The sequence below is a fragment of the Saimiri boliviensis genome, chromosome 11 (assembly GCF_048565385.1).
Source record: "Saimiri boliviensis isolate mSaiBol1 chromosome 11, mSaiBol1.pri, whole genome shotgun sequence".
Taxonomy (NCBI): domain Eukaryota; kingdom Metazoa; phylum Chordata; class Mammalia; order Primates; family Cebidae; genus Saimiri; species Saimiri boliviensis.
Genome location: NC_133459.1, coordinates 55,430,005 through 55,450,839, shown reverse-complemented (window position 1 = coordinate 55,450,839; position 20,835 = coordinate 55,430,005). Strand labels below are relative to the sequence as shown.

General features: G+C 43.3%; 1 protein-coding gene across 6 annotated transcripts in view; it reads left to right on the top strand.

The window, feature by feature from the left end:
- DAB1 (DAB adaptor protein 1) overlaps positions 1-20,835 on the top strand; it is a 1,282,121-nt gene that overhangs the window by 1,236,872 nt on the left and 24,414 nt on the right. For 3 of the 6 annotated variants that reach the window (XM_074380884.1, XM_039474167.2, XM_074380883.1), the window contains 4 exons: positions 3,220-3,270; positions 3,360-3,407; positions 10,741-10,803; positions 13,462-13,570. In XM_074380884.1, coding sequence (XP_074236985.1) covers positions 3,220-3,270; positions 3,360-3,407; positions 10,741-10,803; positions 13,462-13,570 — 271 coding nt within the window. The remainder of the gene's footprint in view (positions 1-3,219; positions 3,271-3,359; positions 3,408-10,740; positions 10,804-13,461; positions 13,571-20,835) is intronic. The other 3 variants (XM_003921506.4, XM_074380885.1, XM_074380886.1) reach the window with 1 other exon arrangement.

Here is a 20,835-nt window from a genome sequence, read left to right as displayed (position 1 = left end):
AAATCTCTGATGAAGTGGCTCTGGCATTAGTGACTCTGGCATCAGTAATTGCCCCAAAGGATTATGTTGTGCAGCCGGGAGTGAGAACCACAGCAAGTTTCTGATTTGGAAGCCATAAAAAAGATTTTCTTCCTTTGCAAGATTTTTTTTATCCCGAGTTCCTTCTCATCCACTGCCATTTTTCCTGTAAGAGTAACATGAATCTGGTCTTCCTTGTTGCCTTACTCGGTAATGGAATCATAACGTCCCCACTGTTCCGAAAAAAAGATTATAGGAAGATAAACTCCCTGTGGGTACTTTATTTCAATCTCTTCATGAAGATTCAAGCCAGAACCATATTGAAACAACACGGGAATCTTCTTCTTCTACATTTCCTCACTGGAAGCTTAAGTTGTGAGTAAATTTGATGCCATGTTGAGTTTTTAAAAGAATACCAAACTGTGTACATGCTATGATAGTATGAAAAATATATATCATACTAAAACAAAAAAAAAGACCTTAATATAAATGAATTAAAAGTCAAGTGCCAGTTGTGGGTAAAGTAAGATTTAGCGATGTGGAGAAACTAGCAAGTAGATCATCAGTTTCTGCTCATGAGAATCACCTGGGAAAAAGTGTATTTATTAGCTGGAAGGATCTCCCCACTGGCTGGAGGAAGTGCACTGGGTGTCTACAAAGGTTGCCCCCAACAGGTGGCTATAAGAAAGCAGCTCTGAGAAATGACTGATCCAGAAAAAAATGATATGGCTGGGAAGAAGATGATCAGGCAAGACTGTAGCCAAGAGTAGGGCAAAAGAGAGAAAATGGAGTCAAGAATGGGTTGAAGATTTCAGGAGTAAGGTTGACCTCCACTCTTGGGTGGAGGTCGTTTCTAAAGAGAGGCCATTGGAAAGGTTTTCATTTCTTTCTCCTCTATTTCCAAATATTATATAATAATAGCTTCCTAACATTAAAAATTATATGCATTGAGTCTGGGCTTGGTGGCTGAGGAAGGCTGAGGTGGGTGGATTGATCACATGAGGTCCGGAGTTCGAGACCAGCCTGGCCAAATTGTTAAGACCTCATCTCTACTAAAAATACAAAAATTAGCCAGGCATGGTGGTATGCACCTGTAATTCCAGCTACTTAGGAGGCTGAGGCAGGAGAATCACTTAAACCCAGGAGGAAAAGTTGCAGTGAGCCAACATTGCACCACTGCACTCCCGCCTGCGACAGAGTGAGACCCTGTCTCAAAAAAAAAAAAAAAAAAAAAAAGGTGTGCATGTACATTACTGTAATGAGCCAAAACGAGAAGGAGGAGAAGATAATAATAGCTATTATTTCTTGGGCATCTACTCTATGCTAAACACCAAACAAGACTTTGCACACACATCTCAGTTAAACTGCTCAATTAAACTGTCGTGATGTTGTCATTATCCACTCCACTTTAAAGATGAGAAAACTGAGGCTGATAGATTTGTCTGGAGCTACATGGCCAGCACATCCATGGCCTGATGTGGCCATGTGATTCCAAAAAGATGCATTTGCTTACCTGCTCAGACCAAGCTTCACCTGAATTCACAGAAATTGCCTCATCACACCTCAGCCACACCTCACCAAAGGCCACCTCTCCTGTCCCAGGAAGGTGACAACATGCTCATGCTGACACTGGTTATCCTCCCACATTTTCATTATATGGGACATGGTGGGGATTTTTATGAGCCTCTACCACAGACTGTTTTTCAAATTTATTTAATTCATCCATCATGCTCTGAAGCCATTTGCTTTCTTATATTGGACAGATGTAATGAGATTTTGGACACTAAAAAATGTTTTTATTAAGAGTTATGACCCAGAGCTAGTTGGTAGGGGCTCTGCCATAAATTGCTAGGAGTGTGTGAATTTATAAAGGCTGTAGCGGCGTAACCTTAACCTTTTAGGACACACCATAGATGACAGGATCACTTAGACTAATATTGTCTCACCACCTCTCCCCACCTTTGGCTAAATAATAATAATAATAATAATGTATGTGGTTATTTGATATGGTGGCTTTTCCTCTCAGTGTAGCCACAGTTAAGTCATGTTGAGCCAGGGGCTGGTGGAAACAGGTGGTTGGTGGTTGACCTGAAGGCCCTGCCTTGGTGGGCCTGGGCACATTGGCTCTTCTATTCTGCTCTGATCTGCTCTGTACTCTGTAACTGTGGCTGAGGGAAGTAAACAGTCACATTTCCTGTAGACAGGATGAAAGCAAATTCTGACAAACAGCAATATTAAGAGGCTGTGGGAGATAGTTTTCCCACTCCTTCATGGCCAAAAAGCTCTCCTCAAAACTATTCATGTGTAATAACTTCATTTTAATGTCCATATTAGCAGATTTATATTAGTGTTTTACTATTTGGAAACCATCCAAAGAATAATTAGCTTATACATATAGACTAGGACATGGCCATTAATAAATACATGTAGATGATATATTATACGTACCTATAATGTATAATATAAACAATAAAATGCAAAGTTAACAAAGCAGTTAAATTTTGCCCACTGCCAGCTACTTCTAGAATATACATTCTTTTCTGTATTTTTGAGCACTGCTATGAGCCAGACCCTGTACCAGCTGCAGGGGGAGACCCTCTACCAGCTGCTTAAGGGAGCTCATGGTTTCATAGTCACAGATAAGGTACTGAGGTCACTCGGGAGGATTTCAGTTCAAAAGGTAAAGGAACACTTCATGGAGGAGGTGGCTTTTCGCTGGGCTTGAGGAATTTGGGGAGCACTGAACTTGCAGAGATGAGGGGAAGAGCATTTCAAGCAGAGAAGACATGTATAAAAGCACATACAAAACCAGCTGTTCACAGACTGCTCCAAAGAGTAAAGTTTGGCTAAAGAACAAGCTGACCTTTTGTTCTTTTAAAGGAAAAATCTCGAGTGTAAACACCATACTTTTATCTGTAGCCACTGCTGATGTGTGTGAACTACAGGGCAATGTCTATAATTGCAGGAAGATGGACTTTAAACTTAAAAATTTACCATTTCTGTATTTCCTAATCAGACCCATGTTTTATTATCTGCTTATGTTAGAAACATATTCCAAGATTTTCACAAACATGGAAACAGCTCCCGCCTACTGAGACCATGGAAGTGTGAACCATAGATACTGTCATCATTAAACTCATAAATCCATGTCATTTGTGTGTCATTCACTTCATCCTCATTCATCATCCCTTCCACTTTCAGAATGGCTGTTCGTTTGAGGATTTTGAAGAACGGTTTGCTGCAGCCACCCCAGTAAGAATTAGAACCTTCTCTGGTTAACTGTTTCATGTCATTATCTCATCATTCATTTCATGCTCATCAGTTGTGCCTTGTGGTTACAGAACAGAAACCTGCCCATGGACTTTGATGAGATTTTTGAGGCAACAAAGGTAAGGCTTTGAGGTTTTTGTTAAATGAGGTTGTTCTGCTCATTCTCATGCATTGCATGTTCTCTTCATCTAGTTTCATGAATGGCAGACTTGCTACTCTGCTCTGCTCTAGTAGGTGCTTATTCAAATGTCCCCCGGAAGATTATTAATGGGGCCTGCCATGAGGTCAAATAGTGAGAGTGTATGTACACATGTGTGTGTGCGCGTGCGTATGTGTATGAACAAGAGTGCGTGTTGGAGAAGGGCTAGCACCCCTTATTTTCATCCAACAATATTTTTCAAGCCTCTAACATGTCCCAGGCATCCTAATAGATGCTAGAGATGCAGAAAAGGGGCTGTCCTAAAGAAGCTCACAGTGTAACACAGTGCAACATTACCTGGGATACGATATGACAGTAGAGCCTCACCTAGCCTAGTGTAGTGTAATATATGTAGTATAACACGATGCAGTAGGAATTCAGATACGTGAACAAGATGTCCCAAGTACACCGTTGGTAATAAAAAACAGATGAAGCTGCTATTCAGGTATATCCTGGCATAAAATATATTAGTTGCAGCCAGTGTCTGTTCAAATTGATTGATAGACAAGCCAATGAATGTTACCGCTCCTAAATACACTAGAACAAAAATCCTCAACCTTGGCAGCAAATTGGAATCGTTCAGAGAGCTTTCCAAGTTCCAGTGACCAATTAATTCAGAATCTTCAATGGTGAGAAGCAGGCCTCAGTATTTTTTCCCCAGGTGAGCTCAATGTGCATCCAAGGTTGAGAACCACTGATCTGGGAGTATCATGAGCAATGGGATAAGGTACAAATTGAGTTAGGAAGCCGCTTTATAGGAAGCCGAACAGAAAGGCTTCTAATTTGTGTTCTGAAGGATGTGTGGGAGAAGGAATGAGTGTTCTAGATAGGAAGAGGAGCACGTGCAAGACCCTAAGGTGGCCTCTTCTTTCATAACCCCCCATGCTTCTCTCCTCAATTGATTGTGTCTCTAGGTCTGTCTTTCCATAAGCTGTCTTTCCACAAAACAGCCTGCTTATGACAATAGGAATAGGAACGGGAATGCTCCTTACTTGTCTCTGTAGCCTTTGCTCTTGGTAACTGATGCGTGATAGGGACTCCCATGTCTGCCCACTGAAAGGTCACAGAATTCCTTTTGCCAAAACATAGGGAGTGGGTCTGTGAGAATGTGTTTTGGGTGTCAGCCCATGACATCTCAGCCTCCTTCAATGATGCTTTCAGAATTTCTCTCTAGGAAAGGCCTAAGAGTCTGGTTGTAGTGATCTAGTTGGAAGTACCAGTGTATCAATCTTGAACCAGATATTACTGAAAATCCATCCTTTGTTCATATCAAGGAATGACTGGGGAGAAAACAGCCTTGATGGAAATACTGGGGGACTACCTCCTTAAACCTGGCAGCTACTTTTCCTTCACTGTCCTGTGCACCTTCCAATAACACTCTTCTTGCCCCTGGAAAATGCCCTGCAGGTGAAAAAAGGAGCAAAACTCCCATCTCCAGCTACATCTCTCTTTACCAGGAGACATTTGAAATGCCAGTAATGGAAGGGCCTTACTCTCTGGCAAGTAAACATCTCAAGCTGACATTCTGAATGACTTCAAATGGATGTGCATCATGGCATAACTCCTAGGAACCCAGATTTCTGGTTAGAGAATGTTGTAGAGCTGGACTTTCCGCTATTTAGCAAAGCTAACTAAGGTTTAATAAAATGATGCTGGTGGGCATCTGGGTCAAGTCCATTCTGGCTGCTTTTAGCTGACTGATCAGAGGTGAGTTCCTTAACCTCAGCCTCAGCTAGCTCATCTGTGCAACACAGATAGTGACAATGATGCCTACGCTGTTGACTTTACGGGGCTCAGTGAGTATCAGACATGATGATAATGTATTTCAAAGTGTATTGCAGACTATAAAGTATTTTTCAAATGCGCATTGTTAGTTTTACTCTCTTGAGGCCTTTAAAATGATTCATTAGAGCAATATTATCAGATGGAACATGGTTTATTAGCTTACAAATAAAAGGACTGGGGTTAAGATGGGGAGGAGGCCTGTGGAAATAGATATTATTTCAGGTTCCCGATCACATATGGTTATTAGTATTATTTTTAATTTTATGGCCCAAGAATCCCCTTTTTCTATAAAATTTAATTAACTCAAGGTTCTATTTAAACAGCAAACCAATGGAATGAAATAACAATCTGTGTTTTACGCCGCTGCATGTTTTTCTCGTTTAATCCTTGAATGAAAATCATCTGGCAAAAGGAAAGTCTGTCTCAAGAATGAAGGTTATTTTAAAAGTTGTGCTTAAAGAGAAAATTAGCCAATAAATTATATTTATGATGTTAGTAAAAGTATGCCATGAGTTCAGCACATTTGAAATGTAAATTGTGTTACTTAATTAATAACTTCATTTTCATATTTTCCTAACACTGAAAATAGTTGTGAGCCGTTTTGAAGCATAGAGTTCTAGTCTCAAGGAAGCCCAGAAGCTTCATTTGAATTGATTAAATAAAGTTATTACTCTGAATTTTGAAGAGAGTCTAAAAGACTAGCATAGCTTCATCAAATAATATAAAATATTGCTAACATGCCAAAGAAGGCTTACCAAAGAAGAGTGTTTCAAGTCCAGCAAGATTTGAGAGAGCACCTGTGTGCTGGCCACCTCATTCCATCAGCTGCTGGGCTGCTATTGTATGAAAGAGAAACAAGATAGCCAAGAATCTTGGAAAAGGCTGTGAAATGTATGAAATTCCCACCACAGCCTTGCCCCTGTCTACCGCACTGCCCTCCTCTCTCCCACCTTCATGTTGGTAACACTGAACTGCTTCCTTACCCACCTACCTAATCTGTTCCTGGCCTCTGGCCTTTTTAAATCAGTTTCCTATGCCTGGATGGTCTCCTTTTCTTTGTCACCTGGCTCCTCCCCTTCAGGATTCAGATCCAGGCTATTTCCTTTAGAAAACCTTCTTAAACTTTGCCGAAACCTAGTTGTGCTTCTGTATTAGTCTGTTTTCATGCTGCTGATAAAGCATACCCAAGACTGGGAAGAAAAAGAGGTTTAATTGGACTTAGAGTTCCATATGTCTGAGGAGGTCTCAGAATCATGGTGGGAGGCAAATGGCACTTCTTACTCAGTGGTGGCGAGAGAAAATGCGGAAGATGCAAAAGCAGAAACCACTGATAAACCCATCAGATCTCATGAGACTTATTCACTATCACGAGAATAGCATGGGAAAGACCAGCCTCCATGATTCAATGACCTCCCCCTGGATCTCTCCCACAACACATGGGAACACTGGGAGATACAATTCAAGTTGAGATTTGGGTGAGGACACAGCCAAATCATATCATTCCACCCTGGCCCCTCCAAATCCCATGTTCTCACATTTCAAAACCAATCATGCCCTCCCAACAGTCCCCCAGAGTCTTAACTCATTTCAGCATTAACCCAAAAGTCCACAGTCCAAAGTCTCATCTGAGACAAGGCAAGTCTCTTCTGCCTATGAGCCTGTAAAACCAAAAGCAAGCTAGTTACTTCCTAGATGCAATGGGGGTACAGGTATTGAGTAAGTACAGCTATTCCAAATGGGAGAAGTTGGCCAAAACAAAGGGGTTACAGGGCCCATGCAAGTTTGAAAATCAGTGGGGCAGTCAAATTTTAAAGCTCCAAAATGAACTCCTTTTTCCCCAGGTCTCACACCCAGGTCATGCTGATGCAAGAGGTGGGTTCCTATGGTCTTGGGCAACTCCACCCCTTTGGCTTTGCAGGGTACAGCCTTCCTCCTGGTTGCTTTCATGGGCTGGCGTTGAGTGACTATGGCTTTTCCAGGCTCATGATGCAAGCTGTCAGTGGATCTACCATTCTGGGATCTGTAGAATGGTGATCCTCTTCTCACAGCTCCACTAAGAAAAGTCCAAGTAGGGACTCTGTGTGGGGTATCTGACCTCACATTATCCTTCCATACTGCCCTAGCAGAGGTTCTCCATGAGGGTCCCACCCCTGCAGCAAACTTCTGCCTGGGCATCCAGGCATTTTCATACATATTCGGAAATCTAGGTGGACATTCCCAAACTTCAATTGTTGACTTCTCTGCACCCTCAGGCTCAACACCACATGGAAGCTGCCAAGGCTTGGGGCTTCTCCCCTCTGAAGCTACAGCCTGAGCTGTACATTGGCCCCTTTCGGCTATAGCTGTAGTGGCTGGAACACAGGGCACTAAGTCCCTAGGCTGTGCACAGCACAAGGACCCTGGGCTGAACCCACTAAACCACTTTTTCCTCCTGGGCCTCCAGGCCTATGATGGGAGGGGCTGCCATGAAGGAGAGTCTTTGACACGGCCTAAAGACATTTTGCCCATGGTCATGGGAATTAACATTAGGCTTCTTGTTACTTATGCACATTTCTATAGCTGGCTTGAATTTCTCCCCAGAGAATGCTTTGTTTTGTTTTGTTTTTTCTATCACATAGGCTACAAATTTTCCAAACTTTTATTCTCTGCTTCCCTTATAAATCTGAATGCCTTTAACTGCACTCAAGTTACCTATTGAATGCTTTGCGGCTTAGAAATTTCTTCTGCTAGATATCCTAAATTATCTCTCTCAAGTTCCAAGTTCTACAAATCTCTAGGGCAGGGGCAAAATGCTGCCAGTCTCTTTGCTAAAACATAACAAGAGTCACCTATGCTGTGGTTCCCAACAAGTTCCTCATCTCTATCTGAGACCACCTCAGCCTGAATTTTATCCATATTACTATCAGCATTTTCAACAAGTCTCTAGGGAGTTCCAAATTTTCTCACATTTTTCTCTTATTCTGAGCCCTTCAAACTATTCCAACCTCTGCCTGTTACCCAGTTCCAAAGTCGCTTCTACATTTTTGGGTATCTTTTCAGCAATGCCCCACTCTACTGGAAGCAATTTTACTGTATTAGTCCATTTTCATGCTGCTGATAAAGAGATACCCAAGACTGGGAAGAAAAAGAGGTTTAATTGGACTTGCAATTCCACATGGTTGGGGAGGCATCAGAATCATGGCAGGAGGCAAAAGGCACTTCTTATGTGGCAGCAGCAAGAGAAAATGAGGAAGAAGCCAAAGCAGAACCCCCTGATAAGCCCATCAGATCTCTTAAGACTTATTCACTATCACGAGAATAGCATGGGAAAGACCAGTCCCATGATTCAGTTACCTCCCCCTGGGTCCTTCTCACAACATGTAGGAATTCTGGGGGACACAATTCAAGTTGAGATTTGGGTGGGGACACAGTCAAACCAGATCAGTCTCATTCTAGGTACTCCCACAGCACCCCATAGAGACCCCTGTTGCTATTTGTGTTGTATTACTTGAGATTATCTGCATCTACAAATTGGATGTCCTCCCCACCCGTCTGTAAACTGCCTGCAGGCTGACAGTTGGCATTTCTCATTATATTCTCAGCATATAGCACAGTGTCCAGCATCTAGCAGTTGTTAAACATTTATTTAAAAAATATTGTGCAGTTGGAAAGAAAATTAGTCCTTATAGGGCCCTACTGTGTGCCAGGCACGATTAGTCAATCTGAAAGGTGAAAGGGAAGACAGAGTTGAAAGTGAGTTAATAAGACCAAGCTTCTCTCCTTTCAGCAAAAAAGGAGACTTCTATGCTTTTCCAGCTAGGCTCAGTCAAATATCAAAGACAGTTCTCCTATTAAAATTGTCAATACATCTGCAAAGGAGATATTATCATCTCCATTGCCCAGGTGAAGGAACTGTAGCTCTGAGGGGCTACAGATATTGAAAGTAGTAGAATCCAAATATACCCACTGTTAGGGGTAGCTATCTGAAGCCAGTGGTGCAGGCAGTAAAGGAATTTACGAAGACATGTGTAGGTAAAGAAAGGTAGATTTATTAGAGAATGTATGAAAATACATTGCAAGATTGCAGTGGGCAGCACAGCAGAGAAGGGGCTATCTGCAAAGAGGCTGGGGCTGGAGAGAAGTTTTATAGGATTATGCTGGAGGGGGCTACGTGCAAATGAGGTTGTTGTGCCCTTAGGTGGTTTGTGATTAACCATCCCTCAGAACAATTATTCATTGTTCTTTCCCATCTGGGGCCCTCCCCAACCTGGGGCCCCTTTCTCAAGTGCTTTATCTTATAAGTACTCTACTCTCCCAGGCATGGAGTGTGAGAACTTTCCCAGAGCCCAAAGCTCACTTACTTGCCAGTAGGAAAAAACAATCCCTTCTGTGTATGAACCCTAGAGATCCACCAATGACCCGGGTAGAGCAGTTTGAGTGCAGCAGCCCCGCGTGGCGCGTGGCAGGGCAGTAGGACTCTCCCCATTTCTTCTACTAAGTGGTGTGTTTAGGTTCTCCCAGTTTGAAGCTATCACTTAAGATCTGAAGATGAGGAAAAAGTGTTTTTTCCTCAGTGGACAGGTTTGTACAAAGCATGTGATTACATGCTTGTCATAATTAAGTCAGGACATAGACTCCCTACAGTCTGTGAATCTGGCAGTGTATGCAGATTAATTTCTAAGTGTATCTTAAAGGGTTTCTTTAGCTGCTCTGGCTGGCCTTGTTCAGACACTCCCATATGATGGATGGCGAGATAGATGATGCAGTGTCTGCAGTGATGGAGTTCCTAGGAGTGATTTATGGTGTATACACCAGGCTGGTTTTGATGGCCTTCCTAGTATTAAATGAAATGTTTTCTTTTCCTCCACCCACATATTTTATCTACAGATGGACTCTTTCAGAGAATGCCATTTGACTGCATTCTCTGTATTCAGAAAATTTAAATCCTGGCCTGCGTGACCTCGATGTCATGTCTCTGAGACTTAGTTTATCTATTTGTAAAAATGGGGATGATGATTCCTACCTCTCAGGGTGAATGCTGTGAATGCTATTGGGAGCCCTTACTGGTGTGACCATGAAGTCATGTCTTACTTACACATGGAAGGCATCTTGTAGGTGTGGACATACTCATGAGAGAAAACGCAGTGATGGGATTGCCTCCCCGCGTTGTCTCCTAGGAAAGAGAGCCGTTGCTGGCATTTGATGGTAAATAAGTGTGAAGTGATGTCATTACTGCTTATGGGAGGTGATTAATGGGCAGTCTTGGCCAAGCCTGGATAAATAGCCAGATGCAAGGAAGCAAGAATTGATTCTGGCTGCATTCAAGATGTTGCCTTTGGGATCATGAGGTATAGTAATGACCCACCAGGATTATGGTTTATCTAGAAATGATGAAAACCAGAAATGTTTATCCCTACAAAACACTGTGTGCAGGGCCCAGCAGCACCAGCTTTCTTTGTAGTTACATGATTACCTTTTTGTCTTTACAGGCTGTGACCCAATTAGAACTTTTTGGGGACATGTCCACACCCCCTGATATAACCTCTCCCCCCGTAAGTATGCGTTGCTCTCTGAACCCCACACCCCTTCCCTTTCTTTTCATGTCCTCTCGGTGGCCAGAGTATGGGCTTTGAGTGAAAGAGGCCTACTGGTGGATTTCAGTGTTGACTCTTTCAAGCTGTGTGACTTGGGCAAACTGACTAGTCATTCTAACACTTAATTTGCATGGCTATTTAAAAAAGGGAAGTATGAGATATGCCTCTGTTTTGAGAAGTAAACAAGACCATGCATTCAGCAATGACAGGATTTGCCTGGGCGCTTGCTGTTCTGCTGGGGTCTGAGAAGAGGGGCCCAAAGGAGATGTGGTTCCTGACTGCAGGGAGCACATGGTCTGGTTGGGAATACAAGCAGGAAACTCGGGACAATACATATGATGAGGCATTTATCAGCACCTGTCCCAAGCCCAGACCAGTGTCGGTGGTCAGCCCGGTAAAGGAGGGACCTTCTCCCAACACGTCGTTCTGCCCATCCCTTTCTCCTTTCCGTCTTTCTTTCCTCTCTCCCTCCTTTTTGTTTCTTCCCTCCCTTCCAGCCTGCCCTTCAGCTTTGCAGACCATGACCTAGGCCTCACTGAGCTTCCCAAGAAGCTCTGGACTCCCAGACACAGCTTCAGCCAGGGTAGCTCAGTCAATGCTTGCAGAAGGACAGAGATTGCAAGGAGCCCTAATTTGAAAATGAAAAGAAGAAAACAGAATTAATTAAAACCAAAGCAAAATAGAATCCCAGTGCTGAATGCATTCAAAAGCAACCCTGCAGCCACTGCAAAGAAAAGAGCAGAGATGGCCCCTCCAGCCCCTCCCCTGCCCATTCCCGGAGGAGGGCAGAGAGCAGTCAGCCGCAGCTGTACCAGCTGAAGCTGCCGGGAGGGGACAGCTCCTCCGGGCACTGCGCAGTTGTGCAAACCGAGGGATGGTGCAATGGTTCATTGGCATGATGCGCCTCACAGAGAAGAGGCTGTAACCTCACCATTGAGGACAGATGGCACAAGACACTGCTGCCCACTGCTGCCGCCAGGGAATCTAGGCACAGCTGCCCTGCTGCCAACACCTGGTGTCCAAGGCCGCCTTGAGGGAGGGTACCACAGCCTCTGTCCCCAAAGAAGCTGGACGGGCTCTAACAATTCTCATTTTCCCCTTTATCCTGGGCTAACAACTTCATCCTGGGAACCTGGAGTCAGAACTGCGGTACTATGCAGCTAGAAAGGGCTGAAGAGATCTTCTAACCTTATCCCCTTCATTATTACAGATGAGCAAACTGAGTCCCAGAGAGGACATGTGACTCACCCAAGGTCACAAAGGGGGAAAAAAAAGAACAGCACTGACTGTGTTTAAAAGTGCTTAACACAGCAGCTCATGGCTGTGTTTCTGGCCCTGAACCCAAGTGCAGTCCAAATGGGTATTTAATAATCCTCAGAACAATGCCATTCGTCCCGCAAGCTGCTAGTCTAAAAATGGCCTTGTCTAATTGCCATGATTTCAGGATTAATTGCTTGCCCCAGCCTATTCCAAGGGGGAAAAAAAAGACTATTACAACATCAAACAGATTTATACTCTGTAGGCAAAAGCCTGCTGAACGTGGGTGTGGACGTAATAAAAAATTATGAGTACTGACATTTTCATTTCTGTATCCCCCATCTTGCCCACCGGTTCATGCAGCAGACCTTTTTGGAACTCTGGCATGGACTGGGCCCTGTAGAATTTTCAGTGGTGCAAGCATTGTTTCTTGTTGTCTTCTTGACAATATTTATTTCTTTTTGCAAATGAAGATTCAGGCAAAATCCAGGGGGTTGGTGGTGGGGGCGGGGTGGGTGGCACCAGGATACAAGGTAGGGTCTGTGTTCCACTTGCTACATTTTATTTGTTGATTTAGTCAACAACTGTTCATTGACCATGTATTAAATTGCAACCCCTCAGCTGGGCACACAGTAGGTCTTGAGTAGGTGTATTTGAATTTGCACTGGCCACCTCTAAAGGGTGAATGACAAATACTATGGGAAATTTGATAGCCTTAAACACCCACCAGGGAGTAAGGGCTCAAGCTAAATCATTAGGATACTGGCCATTATTTGCCAAGCACCTACTATATACCTATGCATGATGCTAAAAATTTAAGTAATAGACCGGGTGCGGTGGCTCATGCCTGTAATCCCAGCACTTTGGGAGGCCGAGGCAGGTGGATCACGAGGTCAAGAGATCGAGACCATCCTGGTCAACATGGTGAAACCCCGTCTCTACTAAAAATACAAAAATTAGCTGGGTGTGGTGGCACCTGCCTGTAATCCCAGCTCGGGAGGCTGAGGCAGGGAAATTGCTTGAACCCAGGAGGTGGAGGTTGCAGTGAGCCGAGATCGCGCCATTGCACTCCAGCCTGGGTAACAAGAGCGAAACTCCGGCTCAAAAAAAAAAAAAAAAAAAATTTAAGTAATATAAAATAACTTAAATACATGATCTCACTTAGTCCTCAGAGTTGCTCTGGAGGTATCATTTCCCATTTTATAGATAAAGTGTATGTAACTGCGTAAGTGGTTTGAACAGTGACCCCTGCCCCACCGTCCCCCGCCACTACCCCTTAATTCCTGCATCTGCTACCTCCCAGCCTTGATGACTGCTAAGCCAGGTCTCATGTCTCCTCTGCCTCTCTCTGTCTGGCAGACTCCTGCAACTCCAGGTGATGCCTTTATCCCATCTTCATCTCAGACCCTTCCAGCGAGTGCAGATGTGTTTGGTTCCGTACCTTTCGGCACTGCTGCTGTACCCTCAGGTAAGCCCTCTTCCCCCAGCTTCCCTTCCTTTGGCCTTCACTCAGCAAGAGAGAGAGATTATGGAGCCAGCCACCAAATGATGACAAAACACCACTATTCTCTCCTGTGACACTTCAGGTGACATTGAGAAGCTGCCATTTAGAAGGGAAGGTGATGGTGGGGTCCAGAGCTCTGGGATGTTACTGGCCTGGAATTCACTGATATCTTTCACCCAGAGAGTTCGAGATTCTGTTACTCAAGTGTACAGCTTTTGGGAGCGTGGTGTACAGACAGCCATGCAATTAGCCCAGGTCCACTTCCACTCTTCCACCTCAGCCTGGAGAGAAAGCAGTAAGCAGGGGAGGACACGGAGTCAGCTCTCCGTAGACCTCTTGAGACCTGATGGACAGACGGGATCTGCGTTACTTGGTGCTGCCTCGAGGAAGGGGAGTGTCCCCAGACAAAGTGGGCAGCACCCTATGGGACAGGAGCAAACTGCTAACTGTGAGTTGGGAGAATGATGAGACTCTTGGTGAGTTAGAAAGTATGTGTTCTGTTTTTCAAATCGTCTTTAAATGTATTTACTGCCTTTACAGCAGGGTAAAAATACTGTAGTAGCAGTGTTGCAGGTGAGTTACAAATGGATGGAGCCCAACAATATTACCTTGTTTCCACGGCATGAGGCGTTCCATGTGGCCAGGCCACTGGACTTGGAAATAGCCAAAGGTGGTTTAGTTCTGTTTTTCGCATGCATGGAACCTTAAAGAGTTTTGTGGTTTTCTTTAACTACATATTTGAAATCTGTGGCTTTATCTTTCTTGCCTTTATTCTTATAAATGGCAAATAGAGTTGTCTGAATACTTTAGAATACAAATCTTCATGCATTTTTTCTATAATTACTTCTAATTACATACTGTTAGAAGCAAATTCTTGCCACCAAATATAAACTGTTCTTTTATTCAAAGTAAATTAAAAATGCATATCCTGTTCTAAAATAGCTACAGTTATTACTCGTAAGCTAAGGGATTATTATGAACTTTTAGAAGCAATAGAGATTGGTAACCCTTGGATCTAACTTACAGTTTAGACTGCAGGTTGCCTAGAAATGTATTCAATTGTGAAGTTTCCCAATCTAATCTTTAAAAGGGGATAGTGATGATTACTAGTTTTCCTTACCTAAAATAGGTAATAAAATATCCATGGGACTAGTATAATAGCACATGCTATTTTAAATAAGAGTAAGAGTTTTGGGGAGAAATGCACCATGCTTCTATGCTTGAGTCTTGCGTTCAGAATGCCCATGCTCGGTCTTCATTGTCTTATCTATAAAGGGTGTGCTGGGACAGATGATGGGAACTTTAGGCCCAAAACTTACTAATTTGCAGGTATGTTTATTTCAAAAATGCTCACCAGGTGCCCTCTATGTGCCAGGTCCTGTTGTAGGCGGTTGGGATGTATGAGTCAACACAACAGACAAAGGGCTTACCTTCTACTGGGTAAACAGGAAATAATGTAAAAATAAGTAACTTGCACAAATGCTTAAAAATGAGAAATGATAGGAACAAATAAAATGCAGAGCAGAATATAGGGGCTTTTGAGTGCAGGCAGAGGCAGGTGTCAGTGGAGCCACCGTGGTCACGAGGGGCTCTTGCCTAGGTGAAGTGTGAGAGGATTAGTAGGGGCAGGAAGGTCTCAAGTAGGCATCAGAGTCCAGGGTGCTCCAGGCAGAGGAATGACTTGGACCCTGAGTCTCCATTCCCTTCTCTATCAATGAGAAGATAGGACTAGATGCAATTTTATGTCTCTTCTACCCCTAACATTTGATTAAAAGCACCCTGAGGACCTGCCTGGGTATATTAGTCCATTCTCACGCTGCTAATAAAGACATACCTGAGACTAGGCAATTTACAAAGGAAAGAGGTTTAATGGACTCACAGTTTCACATGCCTGACAATCATGGTGGAAGACAAAGGAGGAGCAAAGAAATGTCTTACATGGTGGCAGGCAAGGGGGATTGTGCGCAGGGGAACTTCCCTCTATAAAACCATCAGATCTCATGAGACTTACTACCATGAGAACAGTGTGGGGAAAACCACCCCCATGCTTCAGTTATCTCCACCTGGAGGAGACACCTGGTGATTATTACAATTCAAGGTGAGATTTGGGTGGGAACACAGCCAAGCCATAACAGCGGTCACAACACAGTCACAGCACTACTCTGGGGCCTCTCCCAAACCTGTACCAGATTAGGGACTTGGAAGACCTGGGTTTTAGTCTTGCTGCTTAACCAGCCATATTGGAAGCTATGGAGAAGCTGCTTCCACATATCTAGGTTTCCTTTCTTTGGCTGCTAAAATTTTCATAGATTACCTCCAAGACTTCAACTTTTAGAACGCAAGTCTAAAATTAATTTGAATTAGCATGTTTTGCTTCCTGACTCTAGTTAAGATAACAAAACTGGCTTCAGTTGGTGTTAAACTGTGTGTTCTATTCCTCCCTTAACTGGCCATAAAAATTTCTGCAGCTATTGAATCCCAATCTCCCTGTTAGTAATTGTCCAGCCGGTGACAAAGAGACAGGGTAGTGAACTGGAGTATGTGATATACAATGGAGGGTCTGGCCACTGGGGGCTTTTGAATCTGATGGGCCAGGTTTGAATCCTGATTCAGCCATTTGTTTCTAAGCTTTAGACTCCTGGGCAAATTACTTGACCTGTCAGAGTCAGAGTTTCTTCATCTTTATAACTGGTTGTAAAATAATACTTACTTTGCAACAATATCATGAGAATTAAGTGGATCACTACATTAACTGCAGCTGCAGAAGCTGTATCACTACACACTGAAAAATGCTGGCACATCATCGATATTTGGTGTAGAATATGCTGTATTATGATTATTCTACAGTAGAGAAATATATGTCCTGTTCTATCTATATTTTTTCCTTTTTCTGGAAATGAATGACTATAATAAAGTTTAGGTCTTCAGCCTCTTGACTACTCATGGCAGACAGGAGAATGGGTGGCATGGAGAATGTACTGTGTATGAATACAGGCTCTGCCACTGGCCAGCTGTATCATACTCAAATATCTTCTGAGCCTCAGGGAACTTATGTGTAAAATGGGGATTATCATACTTCTACCTCATAGAGTTTTTCTAAGGATTGCATGAGTAAATGCAAGTTGTAGAATATGTACAACAGTTCCTGTCTGTGCTTACATAAGTAAGCACTCAACAGATATTTGCTACATGGTTCTCCGGGAGCCTTGGGTCTGCTACTCATATAATGTATAGCTGCATCAAGTCTTTCCCTCATGGAGTAGCAATTTCTCCTGTACACATTAAAGAGATCGCAATCACACTTACCCCAGAGGCTTGTGGAAAGGATCCACTTCACAAAAATGTAAGCTCCACAGAGTGAGAATTTTTTTTTTTTTTTGGCAACTGTTTAGCTCTTTGTTCTTTGTTATGTTTCCAGAGACTAAAGCAGTGATTGGCACCTGGTAGAGATATTTTTGAATGAATGAATCCATCAAATGAGATAATGTAGATAAGAGACATCATGCAAGTCCCGTATTAATGTTGGAGGAGTTCCTTAGGTTTCAGTGCTTTTCTAATATTTCAGTCTCCCTTTTTTTCTTCTTTCAGATAATGGGGCTATCCCCAGGTGTCAGCATCTGACTATAAATTACAATTTTCAGCACTTTAAAAAAATCTAACTGTAAGGCAGCAAGGCAGGTTATTCCCTTTCACTTCACAGCAAGGAGATTTATGATTGATCTGAACTTCATGGTATAAACAGATGCTCCTGGGCACCTCTTCTCTCCACTATTGGGCATTAATAGTAAACAGTTAACAAGCTGCTAAGTGGCTGCAGTGGCAGCCACCAAGTGGCCCCCTGTGTCCAGTGCCACCAGTGTCCTACTGCTGATGTATCCCTTCACTCATGCAGAAAACCATGTGGCCAGAGAGCCTTAACTCACAGGCCAAAGAGAGCCAGGCTGCAGGGACCCCCTAGGAAAAGTGAGTGGAACCTGCAAGCTCCTAAACATGATACCCAATTACCCTATGCTACCTTTTTTCTTTTGAATATTGTACTTTGATCTGGAGCAGATGGCATGAAGCCAGAGAGACATGTTAATAGCTGTCTCCAGAAAAGTGTGCTAGCCCATCTGTTAATTCCTTGTAGAAAAAAAAAAGATGGGAGGGGAATAATATCCTGCCACCGTACAGTAGAATCATCAGCAATCACAGCATTTACAGATTGTGGGTTTAATTATACACCGGGAATAATGCAGTGAACATATTGACTAGGACTCATTCAGCTCTGTGTAGGCCCTTTCTTCAGTCCCAAACCATGCTAGGCAGAGTGGAGAGAGAGGATAAAGGGTTCCTGCCAGCAGGTGGTGTCTAGTCTCATCAGGGAAGACAGAATAGCCAGGCAATTCCAATGCAGTATGACAAGTGTCATGATAGAGGTGAGCACAGGGGATTGTGGAAGCCCAGAGAAGGACCAGAGGAGCTGACAGGAGCAAGAAGACTTCCAGCAGAGGTGATAGCAAACAGAGTCTCCAAGAGCAAATCAGGGTTAGAGATGCACCAAAGCAGGGGGATGGCTTTCCAGGCAGATGGGCCAGCAGAGACAAGAGATGGTGTGTTGGGTTTTGTTTGCAACTGCTGGAGGGCAAGGTGCAGTGAGGATATGAATGGAAGATAGCGATGAAGAGGTGAAATGGGATGACCCCCCCACCCAGGGCCGAGAGCTAAGCTAAGACATCTGAGTCTTATACTCAAGACAATGAGGCACCATATTTACAATATAAAACAGTCCTTCATGGCAGCGAGGAGGGTGCAATAAAAGCAAATTCAAAAATAGGCTGATGGTGAGGGAGTGAAAACACCCACTTATTCACTCAAATGGGCATCAGGTCTTGGGTTGTTGCCTCCATGGGTAGTTCTACTGCAGACCCAGCACCCCCTTCTTATTACAAATGTTTGCAATACCTCCTTTCATACTTGAAATGAATTTCATAGACAATGTAGCCTAGCTACACAAATTTTCAAAATGAATGTAATTCTCTAACTGTAATATAAGGCAGAAAGAAAAGAAAGATAATTTGTAATAAAAATATGTGTATTTAATTAAGGAAATACTCAGGCATGAGAACACTAGAAGACATAACAAACCGTCAGATGTATACGCCTATAAGTAGAATCACTATTGAAAGCCACAGCTGTGAGTCCAGGCTGATACAGAAGTGTCATGTGGCTATACAACCATGAGAAGGGTTTCTCTCGGGGACTGCCATTTTCCAAAATACTGAACACCTCTTGACAGTGTTCCAAACCAAAAGATACAGTCTTCCCTCATGTGCACAGTTGTTGAATTCCTGGAAAATTAAATGCATTAAAATAAAGTACAAAGATGACTTAATTTCCATGTAATTCAAAGTCAATTCTAGGTGCAAATGATCATAAGTGGGATGTGGAATAATGCTTCGTTGTATGCATTGGTCTCACACATAACAGTATGTCTACTGTCAATGCTTGGGCCTCCAAAATCCCAGAATTGCCACTGCCTCCACTTAGGACAACCAAAACACACCCCACAAATTTCCTAACCACTCCTAGGGGGCAGTAGCACTCCCATGGAGAACCACTGGGCTATATCAAAGTAAATCAGAAAACAAGACAACACTGTAGGATTCTTCATCTGTTGGTAGATTCAAGTCACTACATTATTATGCCGTGGGTGAGGCAAGCTAAGCAAGCTTCACTCGTGAAATTTCAGCTCCAGTGCCTCTTCACCCCTCTTATTTCAGTGCAGTTGGAAAAAGTGGTCTTACAAGATATTCTCCATTTTGTTTGTTGGCATCCTTGTCACATTACACGAAAGTATTTAACACGACCAGATACGAGCAAGAAGTCTAAGTGTCCTTTTGATGCCTCTCTGGAGCCTCCTCTTAGGGAAGCATGGCATGAGAAGGAATGGGCACCTTGCAAAGAAAATGATCAGGTCTTGAGTGTTGGCTCTAGCCTGTATCTGTCAGCGGAAGGTGACTGGAGCGTGGAGTGAGGCACCCTGTGTTTGATCTCTCTGGGTTCACAAGAGTAAACGAGATGACTCATGATGTGATCAATGCCATAACGCCTACCAATTGTCCCTTTGGAAGTTGCTAGGATACTCTGCATCCATTCCCCTTATTTTCCTGGTCTCACTACACTGCATCTGCACATTATTACTGACAGCCATGGAAAGGCTTGTTTTGAGAGACCAGGCAAAGCTGGCTTCTCTGTTCTCTGCTCTGCCCAGCCTGGGAACTTGTTTCTCAGGCTCAACTGCACATACAGGCGGCTGCTGTGCTCCCCTGAGAAGGGTAGGGACTCCTGGAAGCACATGGGAGTTTCCTTCAGGCGTGCAATATGCTAAGACAATCAAATGGTAGGCAAGGTCTATTAACTGCAAAGATCAGAAATTAGTCTTGGTCATCTGGGTGAGGTGGTGTGTGGCACAAAGGAAGGAACCCTGGCTTTCAGGGAACAGACAACCTCAGTTTGATCCTGCTCCTACCTCATGCAACTTGAATGACATTAAGCAAGTTGCTTTTCCTTGAGCACCAATTTCCTTATCTCTAAAATAGAAATAATAATAACTACCCTGCCAGGATTTTGTGAAGACATAAAACACCTGCTAGTGTATGTGGTGTGTTGTAGGCATTTAATAAGTGGAGTTTGTTGCTGTTACTATTATGTTACTATTATTATTGTAACGAGTGTCACTTGTGCTCCTGTTAAAATATATATGTCTCACCTAAAAAGAATAATGCAGTGAACAATTATCATGGTAGTACATAGGAGTACAAGTTGTGGAGTTTTGTAGTGTCTCACCTATACTGATGTATGAGGTGCCCCTGAGTGAACAATAACCTTCATTTTTTTTTTTCCTTTTTTGAGACAAGTGTCTCACTCTATTACCAGGCTGGAGTGCAGTGGTGTGATCATAGCTCAGTGCTGCCTCCAACTTTTGGGCTAAAGTGATCCTTCCACCTCAGCCTCCTGAGTGCTGGGAGTATGGAACTATGAGCATGTGCTACCTTTCCTGGCTACTTTTAAAAAATTTTTTGGGAGAGACGAGGTCTTGCTATGTTGTCAAGGCTGGTCTCAAACTCTGAGCCTCCCAAAGTGTTTGGTTTACAAGCATAAGCCAAGCACATCTGGCCCTATTTTTTGTTCTCTAAAACTGGAATAATAATAATACAGAAATGCATAATACCTCTAGCTACCATTTA